This window comes from Gouania willdenowi, unplaced genomic scaffold (assembly GCF_900634775.1).
Source record: "Gouania willdenowi unplaced genomic scaffold, fGouWil2.1 scaffold_215_arrow_ctg1, whole genome shotgun sequence".
In the NCBI taxonomy this organism is placed as follows: Eukaryota; Metazoa; Chordata; class Actinopteri; order Blenniiformes; family Gobiesocidae; genus Gouania; species Gouania willdenowi.
In genome coordinates this window covers 455,980-466,964 of record NW_021144969.1, presented here as the reverse complement: position 1 = coordinate 466,964, position 10,985 = coordinate 455,980, and the positions used below count along the sequence as shown (strand labels likewise).

General features: G+C 37.1%; 1 protein-coding gene across 1 annotated transcript; it reads left to right on the top strand.

The window, feature by feature from the left end:
• Positions 1–370: 370 nt before the first annotated feature.
• LOC114458944 (thioredoxin reductase-like selenoprotein T1a) lies at positions 371–10,486 on the top strand. Its single transcript, XM_028441332.1, has 6 exons — positions 371–550; positions 3,303–3,413; positions 5,352–5,478; positions 9,072–9,159; positions 9,260–9,426; positions 10,009–10,486. The coding sequence occupies exons 1-5, from the start codon at positions 417–419 to the stop codon at positions 9,382–9,384; spliced, it is 585 nt and encodes a 194-aa protein (XP_028297133.1). The 5' UTR covers positions 371–416; the 3' UTR covers positions 9,385–9,426; positions 10,009–10,486.
• The last annotated feature ends 499 nt before the right edge of the window (positions 10,487–10,985 follow it).

The following is a 10,985-nucleotide window of genomic DNA, read 5'->3' as shown; positions in this document are numbered from 1 at the left end:
ATTAAAAAATGATCATTAAATGTATTTTAATAATATGTATGTGTGTGTGTGTGTGTGTTTGTGTGTGTATATATATATATATATATATATATATATATATATATATATATATAATAAATAATATTAAATAACATTTTCAGAAAAGCCTCTTTATATATATAATATATATATATATATATATATATATATATATATATATATATATATTATATATATATATATATATATATAATTAATAAATAATATTAAATAACATTTTCAGAAAAGCCTCTTTATTTAGGTGAACGCTGTTGCTAGCAAGTTTAGTACCCACACCAGCAGGTGGCGGTAAACCATTTATCTTGGGTTTTTAAGCACTTAAAAAAGTGATTCTCTTTCCGCCGTGACTGAGGAAACTCGCTCCGGATCTTACGGCTATGCTGCGGTTACGATCTTTTTTTCTCGTCTTCGGCGTTTTGTCGCTGTGCTGCACCGCAGCCGGTGACACCAGTGGCGTTAAGAAAATGAAGATGCAGTTCGCCACGGGACCTCTTCTCAAGTTTCAAATCTGGTGAGCAAACCGACCCAAAATCTGGCGAGTCATCGCATGCTGATTTGCTAAACTGAGCAGCTAAGAGCTACACAGGCCAGAGCAAAGTAAACGGAATGCTTATGTCCTCCTTACGTTACCGAAATTACAACGTTTTTCACAGTTGTGAGTATTATTTTTTTGTTATTACAAATTTGGATCATGTTTTTCCGGATAATGATGTTAATCCACTTGAGAGTTGCCAGATCGGATTAGTGTCTTCCTGTTGTACGGATCACCGGTGTACTGGTTAAAAGTGATACTTGGCTAAATGCTGCCATCCGTGCCTTCACTGCCTTGACATTTAACCCTCTGAGGACTGCAAATTTGTTGTTTTGCTCTTTCTGATCTCATTTGTTGGCCGTATCTTTAAATACTGTATATCTCTAGCATCTTTACAACCTAAAATGAAAGGATATACATGTAAATAAACCACAATCATCCTTTAAAGGTATTAAAGTTATTATAAATGGGAAAATACAAAAATCGGAAATGTTTTTTTTTTCTCCAAAAAAATATTTCTGAACACTCCAATAGTGATTTGAACTATTTACCTATTCTACTAATTGATATAATTTTATTGTGCAGAGGCGTTTTTTAGTTTGATCACTATGGCTAAACCAAAACAATACTGAATATAGAAACCTGAACAAAATATTTCTCAACATGGATATTGTTTCAACTATATCATTTATAATTACATTTTGTCATATAAGGCTTGAGGAATATATTGAGATTCAAAATATTTTGATTTGTTTATTTTGACAATATAGAAAAATATATTGTTTATATCAGTATACACCTTTTCGCATGACCTCAGTACTTGATTTAGCAACGAGGGCCACCATTTTAAGAGTGGTAATCATTTGCCTGACAACCGCTATTTACTTCTGAGTTTGCAGTCTGGATGATTTTTATCGTATAATGCCCAAATCCTGTGTAGTATTTGGCTGTCATAACCACGCCTGGCTGAAGGAAAATATAACCTTTTACAGAATACCGACAGAAAAAGGTCAGAAACGGAAATTATCTATCCAAGCACTGAGGCGAACAAACGTAGATGGAACCACATGGAGCCCAAAATCAAAGTGGTCGTTTGTTTGCAGTAGATATTTCGTTGATGGTAGGTGGTGTATTTTGGGGATCTAATTTCTTCCTGACTGATTTTATGACATTTATTAAGAATTAGCCTACATTTAAATTGTAATTTATTCAGTAATGACTGAAATGTTTATGGCTAATATGTCTAACTTGAAGACAAGCAACGTGAAATTAACTGTAAATATGCAATAAGTTGACTTGTAAGTATATTAGATGAACAAGTGTTTCATCTACCCATTTATGTTTTAATTTAGGTTGTATTATTAATATAATAGTGGCGCTAGCCTAGCATAGCCACGTCGCGTAACGAGCCAATTATCATGATGACACAGGCCTATATAGACACACAAACACATACCTAAGCCTACCTTAAAGAAAATATATGCATCCAAGCTTTTGTAAGTCCTCATCTTCTCCATTGTGTAGACGCCAGGGCTGTTAATGAGCTACTCGTAAATAGCAGGCCATCGGAGATCTGGCCATGTTGTCTGGTCGTTTGTCCATGAACCTTGAGGTGTTTCGTATGGACATGATTCCAAACAACCAGATGTAACTTCCCTTCATATCGGTGCTTGGCCTTCGGCTCTAATCTGCTGAAATATTCGTGTTGTGCGCGGTAAATAGTGTAAATAGCGGTTGTCAGGCAAATGTAATCCTTCTTAAAATGGCAAAGGGCGTTGCTAAGGCAAATGTCCCGGGTGATGATGTCACAGTGAAAAGGTGTAGCTTATTTTGTATTAAAATACTGGTTTTAGGAGTTGCAGCTTTTGCTACTTCTCTGGACAGCATGAAAAGTACGGTATGATGGATTTCTGATCGTGTCTAGACCAGGGGACGCCAACCTTTGTGACATGGAGTGCTCGTTTAATTTTTTAAATTATGACTCAAAATAAAAAAAAAACATTTCCAACATATCGTGGAAATTTCATTCCAGTTATATAAAGCACAGATATTCATATTTTAATGTTTTCCTCTTAACTCAAAACACTGCTTTCAGAAACACATTTTCAACATATTGCACTGGGAAGAGAGTCCAAAACTGAGACTAAGGTCCAACTTGATCTGTTAAATCATACTTGTGGTTTTATTTTTTCATTATATTTATTTTATTATTATTATTTTTGTTTCCTTACAGGGGTTAAACGAATCGTTTCTGAAAAAATGTCTAAATATTAAAAAAAATATGTAATGTAGAAAACACAGAATTTGAAAGAAATAAAATAAAATTTGAAAAAAAAAAGAATTGTATAGGCCGTTATTGTGCTTTTTCTGTATAGCTTCATTGCTGCTCTAGTGTTTAGTGTAACAGTATTGGTTAAAGCCAATAAAGGTAAACATCTGCTAGGAAAAGTGAGTATAATTAGGTGAAAAACAAGTTCTTGCAGTGCTTAAAATGTTATTTACTCTATGGTCATTCGTTAGAAAACATATATAATGTTTAATAACTTCACATTGATCACGTCCACCAAGACAGCTCAACAGGAACACACCCTTTTCTGGTAAATAATTGGATTTTTTTTTTTTTTTAAACCTGAGACCTGACTTGTGGGTGTAGCTGCAGTTTGAAGAATGCATCTCTCTTTTGTCATACTGTACATTCCTGATTTCTTAATTTGTGTTTGTCTCTATAAAGCATTTCCTGAGGGTACAAGCGGGTGTTTGAGGAGTACACGCAGGCGTTGTACCAGCGGTACCCAGACATCCGCATTGAGGGAGAGAACTATCTTCCTATTCCCCTTTATCGGTAAGAGAGAGATGTATAATATTATTTGATGTTACTATCACTTCATATTAGTATTTTCCTGAGTGTTTGGAAAAAATAATTTATGTGGTATCAATTTTTAGTGAACATTGCATTATGAAATCTAAAAAGTATGGATGCGCCGCTGATTTCCCTGATTTTGGGGGGTCGGTGATTGGCTGATCCTTGCATATGAAACCGATCTTTTCCGTTCATCTTATTCACCTCCACAACGGTCTTAAAGTCATCCCCTTCTGCTGTAAGATAACTGACTGGCCGGCCCACCAGGTCACGTGTGCATGCGTCTGCTAGACGGGTTAACGACAACAATCACTCGAAGCAAGGTCAACCTAGTATGTCGACAGTTACAAAGTATCACACAAAAAAGAGAGCAAAGGATCACAATTTGTAATTTGTATAACATGGAAAAAAGTCGTGGTGGAGCTGCAAACAGAACGCTACCTCATTCGTTATTTAAGGAACCACCACACTGCTGATACTGCATATGAATCTAGCAATCAAACTAATGCCAAAGCTAGCGGGAGCAAAAATCCAGTAGCCCGCTGCTCTCTTGCCCTGCCTTCAAACTTTCCTAAGTCCCTCCCTCAGAGGAGCTAACAAGCTAACGTTAGTCAGACAGCAACATCACAGTAATATAACAGGCTCTGTTAAAAGCATGTTACTGCAGCGCTTCTCTCTCTCAATATGCACATACCAGATTCTAGGAGTAGCAACAACAGTGTCACTTACAGCACCCAAATGGAGGCTGCTGCACACACACAAACATCACATGCACTACAGAGTGTAACAATTACAAATCAAACATAATATGAATAGTGACAGCTTTAGCAAATATGACAAAAAGTCACTTTTATAATAGTTGCAGACTGTATCTTTAATTCGGTGCTCCCATCCACAGTTGCTACATTTGGGCTGCACACCTCAAATGCATTCCTCCAACTTGTGTTCCTCACTGCAATTTGGACGTCTCTGGCTATGGTAACCCACAAGGACGGAACGCAAAAAATTCTGAAAAAATTGTGGTGGGAAAAAAGTTTTTTTAAAAACTCGAATTTGCAAATAAAAATCGTTTTTAGCTACAAATTTGATAAATCAATTAAATCAAAGTTTTGCCTAGCCCCTAATTTATTATATGAATGAGAATATTGATAATGTACAAGCATAATAATAAGAAAATTAAAACGATGACTAGCAAGCTTATTACTGGCCAACATTGTATAACACGTTATGAGTGAGGTTGCGCATTGTTTAAATTTGAACGGTTCCGATTCTTAACGATTCCCCATTCCAATTTTTTAAGAGGCATGATCCAAAAAGTTTTAAATGAGGTCTTTCTGGATTAAATAGGCTGAAACTCTCCATGAATTTTAATCCTAGGAACTTTCCTTTTTTTTCATTACTAGGAATTTTTCAAAGGGCTGTTTTCAAAAAGTATATAAATATCAAATCTATGAACTTAAATACAAATATTATAAATGTTGCTGTGCTCCCACTGAGGTGCTAAGTTGGTGCACAATATCAAACATACATTAAGGAATAACTTGTACAACACAGTCCAAAATTAGTAACAGGTACAGGAGAAAATCAGAAACAGCTCATGGTGTATGATAATGATGATTTTAATAATGCTAATAATTGGGGGCAGGTAGGATGTGAGTAAGGGGCCTCAAATGTTAAAGGTCTCTGGGAAAAGCAGCTTTGGGAGGAGGGAGGTGGTTTTTAATAACCCTGTTCAATGTTGAAATTGACATTTTTATGGCTTGTAAAAGAGTTTTTCATTAAATCCTGTTGTGGAATTCATGCTCACAATGCATTAGTTCTCCTACACAGATTTTATATTTAGAAGTGTTATGTTTAGGCTCTGGTATAACAATGCCTGGAAACGTGTTTAAAGTCTTTTTCTTGATTTTCGTCCTACAGACACGTTGCTTCCTTCCTGTCTGTGTTCAAACTGCTGGTGATTGGGCTGATTATTGTTGGCAGGGATCCTTTCGCCTTCTTTGGTATGCAAGCCCCAGGCATATGGGAGTGGGGCCAGGGGAATAAGGTAAAGTTCCCTCAATTCAAATAAAAGCTAGGCAACCATGAATTATGTTGTAAATCTGTCACCCCTTTGTTTAAATGTGTAGCTGGGTCAGAGGCAATGCTAATGGTTTAACTTAGTTTTTTTAGAATATATTAAACAATTACACTGTAAAGTAAAGCTATCCATCTCTGGGTTTCTTTAAGCCGCCCCCTATGCTGCAGGCTGACGCGCGCCTCCAACAAAACCCTAACTTCTCGTCAGAAGCATAAATTACAGTCTATCAGTACACATTTGATTGAGATCTATTCAGATCCATCATCAGAACTGTACTTGATCCACATTAAATATCATTACTTGGATGTGAGAATAAACCGATGCACAGAAAGACATCAGAGCGCTGACAGTGAGATTAAAAGGTGTTGCTGAAATATATATGTTTTGTTGATTTTTTTTTTTTGGCACTGAATGGCCTGCACCTTACCTTTTGTTGTACTTGTTGCTATGACAATAAAGTGAATCTGAATTTATTGTGCAGAGGAGTAAAGTCTGCCATGCCAGTGTAGTGCCATGCATAGAGAAAATATTCAGAAAAGCCGCACCGTGGGGCTTCGAGGCAGTTGCAATTTACGCCACATGTAAAAGAGAACTCCCATAAAGAATCGATTCAAACTACCACATTTATATTTTATGAACAATATTATAAACCTGACAAAACCGAATGCATTACATTTTATTATATAGCCTACATCCTAGGTTTTAAAGTGGTGTATGGGTACCCCAGGGGTACACAAATTGTCATAAGGGACATGTGAGTAAAAATGAAAAACAGTGTGACATTAGAAACTAGAATATAAATCGACCAGCAGTCAGGAGCCTCCAAGTATTACCACAAATTACACATTGGCCTTTGTGAGACTACTTATATCTAGTGGTGACACAAACAATCTGATTTTTAAAAAGTAAAAAAGCACAAATATGACTAATTACATTGCTTTGTGTTAGCCAAACATGCTGTAAAGACTTTGATGCCCTTTGCCACCATCTACTACTTTTACACAAGTGGATTTTCAGCTTAACGAACATGAAAACAAAATAGATAACAAGACTTTGCTAGGAGAAACATCACCACAACGCGATTCCCCTAAGATGTGAAAAATCCCTGGTGAGAACCCTACAGTGGGTTTGTTTCCTTCTCCTCAGTCATAAAGCAGGACGCAGACACTGTCAAAGTCTACCTCGCATCATTTAACTCAAACCTGAAGCGCATCACAATCCTGCAGGCTTTAGTGCTCACAGGGTATTGATGACAGTTGATTATGATGACTCATCATTTCTGGATGTCGGAAGTTCCCACAGTAGTTTAATAAAATTGGGCCTTCCACACCAACATACATAAATGTGTCCTTAGTATGAGGAAAACAGAGATTTTAGCTGTGGCTTGAACACTACAATAATCTTATCAAATAAACCTGTTACATTGTTCTTCAACGAATGACGCCCTTCAAATTAAAACTGTGCTTTTTCATTTCCACAGATTTTGAAGACATTTACAAATGTTAGGAAAGGTCTTGGATTGGAGAATGTGCACGAGTTACTAAGGGTGTGCCATCTAAGGAACCTCACAATTTGATTAAGATTCAGGGTGCTACGATTCGATTAATCAACGATTATCATATTTTTTATGCATCTTTGTTTTTTCCTCACTATTTCATACTTTTAAACAAGGTATGTGTGTTGATATCCATCCAATAAAGTAACCAAACAAATGTATCCTTATTATCTTTATTTATATCAAATCACCATATCCAATAGTAATCATATTAGAAAAGAAATAAATATATATAAAATAACTAAAGTATTAGCTTGTTCAGCTTATTCAATCTGATCTAACACAAAAGCATATTCAATAAAAAAGACTTCCAAACAAAACAAATGAGCTGTCAAAACCGACAGGAAACTATTTTGATTTTGCTGTGCACAACCAAAGCAGCTTTAAAAACATCAAACCAAAATATCAGCTCTCGTAACACTTTTTGGGTTTTTAAATTAAAGGTGGAGGGATAAAAGAACAGTGAATTATTAAATCATGCCAAGGACTGTAAGTGCTGAGACAAATGTGCAGCTACTCATCATCAATGCTGTTTTCACTTTCAAATTATTGTGTAAGAAAATGAGCGTCAACATGCTTCCAATTCAGCGCTGTGCAGTGACATTGTTTCAAGTTGGGATGGCTGGGTGGCCGACATCGCCGCCGACTCCTTGCGCCAACTGTCGTGGCCAGATCTCCACGTTGGGGCGCACTGAGGACAGTCCGTGCCAGGGCGAGGGGGCCGACCTCCTATAGAGTGGAGAGGGCACAGCGAAGGTGACCAAGTCGTCGCCGTCCCCTTCCAGGCCGTGGAGCCGGTAGCGGCGCACTGCTGCCTAAGAAATGCCAACGAGGACGCATCTCTCGCAATTCTCACGTTCAGTAGCTGTAGCCAAAGAGTTAGTTGCCGCCATCGCCATCTTCACCTGGTCCATTCCTTCAGGTGTTCGGGCGACATTCGCGACTTTCACTTTTTTTATGCAAGCAGCAGTTGTGTTCCTGTCATTTAGTTATAAAAACAATTTGTTTTGAACATTTGTTATCAAATTGTCACGTGTTGAATTGCGATTAATCTAGTAATCGATGTATTGGCACACTTCTACAAGATACGCGCGTAAAAAAACACTTGACCTCAAAACGGGCGAATAGGCCCCTAAATGAATTGAGTGTTTTATCATAAAAACAATGACACAAGTTTTTTTTTTTTTTAAATACTGTTTGGGGCAGTGGGGGCCTAGTGATTAAGGAAGCAAGCTTGTAATCGGAGGGTAACTTGTTCGAATCTCACCCGGGCTATCACTGTGGGATGTTGAGCAAGTCCCTTAACCCTAACTGCTCCCCAGGCGCGACACTGTGGCTGTCCACTGCTCCTCATGAATGAGTGATGGGTCAAATACAGAGAACAAATGTTGTGTATGTACCTGTACATATATGATGAAAATACTTAAATATTTTTATTATTTTCTAATCCGTGTGATGGTAGACCTCAGTGACCAGGCCATTAGTCGCCCCCTGCTTATTAGGCCTGTTCTGGTTACCGTTTCTATGATAACCCTTCAAATAAACAGCTAAAACAGCATTAATAACTTGCTTTGTTGTGTCATTGAGCCTGTCCTGGGGCTCAGTTACTTACCCTTTAGTACATCTTAGGTGATCATGTATCATAGCTTCCTATTATGATGTTGCACTTGTATTTTCACCACAGCTCTGTCAGCACTTTGTGATTTTATCTACAAAAAGCGCTTTATAAATAAATTACTTACTTCCTGTCATTGATGTACATGTGAGCTCAAAATATACTTACAGAAGCTTGTAAAATATAGGCAATTTAAGCATTTCGTCCTTAATTAACTTTGAATGATATTATTGAATGATGCTTTATCAAAATCGCATTACACTCTAGTGCTTTGCTTGTGTTATAATAAAACTTATTTTTATTAAAAGAAATAGTGGATCATAAACAGTATACTATGGCAACATTTTTGTGTGCAGAAGACTGAAATACAATGTGTTTCTCTTTTTCCAGATATATGCCTGCATGATGGTCTTCTTTTTCAGTAATATGATTGAAAACCAGTTAATGTCAACGGGAGCCTTTGAGATCACATTAAATGGTAAGTACGGTTAAATAATCATCCTGAAGAGATCTTTGTAAAACCTTTGGTGTTTGAGTTGGATAACTTTAAAATGAAATACATTTCTTATTATTTACAGATGTACCTGTTTGGTCAAAACTGGAGTCTGGTCACCTGCCCTCCATGCAACAGCTTGTGCAAATCCTGGACAACGAGATGAAGATGAACGTTCACATGGATACAAGAACACACCACCACTCTTAACCGCACAATTTGATTACCAACTGGAGCTGAAAGCCCCTCCATGTAAATGCATCCATGATCATTAGAATAGATCAGGGGGAATTAATGTAAAAAGTAAATACTGAAACAAAGGGTTTAAAGGTGCAGTCTGCCATTTGCAAAAGCTAGTAAGATATGAGCTACCATGACCTCTAAGCTCCTCCCCCTCCAGTATTCTTTTGTCAGGGCTCAGTCCAAAGGCTCGGCCTCATAAGCTTGAACATGCACATGACTGTCAGGGAAGACGAGAGCCAACTCAATTCACATTATGGAGTGTGCACGCGGAGAGAATGAAGGGACAGGATGACATAAAGGCATTTGATTGGTTCTTTCCATTGGGGCCAAATGGCAGGGATTGGTCAGTTTATACAGAATTGCAGCTGCTACAGAGGTCTGATTCAATTTTGCTCAAAGTGGAATTTTGTTTAAATTTTGGCACTTTTAATAAGCATTTAACAAGTTAGACAATAAACCAAAAAAACAATAGTTTGAATTATTCCAAAAAAATATTAACCTTGCAGATCAAATGTGCAGATTGACATGCCCCCAATTGAATTTATTGTTAACATTTGTTCTAGGATTCATTGACCTTTGTTTCCTTCCTAGGTTTGAGGTGGGTTTCTCACTGGACTGTGAGGTGATGTTAATGAAGGTCTGTGCTGAAAACAGGATAACTGTGTGTACAGACTGGATGTCCCCCATCACTTCTCACCACACCACTAAGAGAGACCCCGCCCCTTACGCCAGAGTGGGATCCATGGCAACAGTGCTGGTCATCAAGTTTTTTTTCCATTGATACTTGTGCAGATTTCATAATGTTGACATCGATCCCAGAAAAGAGATTTACAATTGATTCTTTTAGTCTAACAATCTGTGTGAAATAGTGTGTGATTTGTACAACTGAGCCATACATAGTTATGTTTATCTGTCAAAAGGTAGTTACCAATGAATGAGATTCTTTCAATCAGTCATAACTAGGTAAAGAACTAACAATGGGGGAAATGTCTGATTCTGAATGATTTTTATATTTACATACCTTGAAAGAGGTCAAATGGATTAAAAGACATTAACTATTTAACTGTGACGATGTGTTATTAATGACTGAAGGGTTGATGACGAGGGTGGGGTCAGAGGCTTAAACAAAAAGTTTCTGATATTCTAATATTGACATTTAGCCTCATATTTAGAAAAAATGACGCTGGTTGGACCATGTAAGGAGGAATTTCCCAGTCAGTGTACAATGTTATAATCTCAGAAACAAATCCAAAGTGCTTGCAGTGATAAAGACAATTGTTTTCTTGTACATGAGTGTATAGAGACCAAAAAGGAACAAAGAAACGCCCTCCTACAGCAGTTGTGCAGAAACTGAGCACATTTTTTATTTATTTTTTTCAAATTATTGGAGTTGAACTACATCTGTAGCCTCAGTAGTCGTAACCCTTACAAAACCAACACTGTCGAGGAGGAAGTATGATTTATTTATTTTTATTTTTTTACCAGCAACTTGATTGTATTTCATTTTGAACAAGAGCACCAACCTCCAAGTTAAGAGTTGCATAGCTATTTTTATTATCTAAATTTAA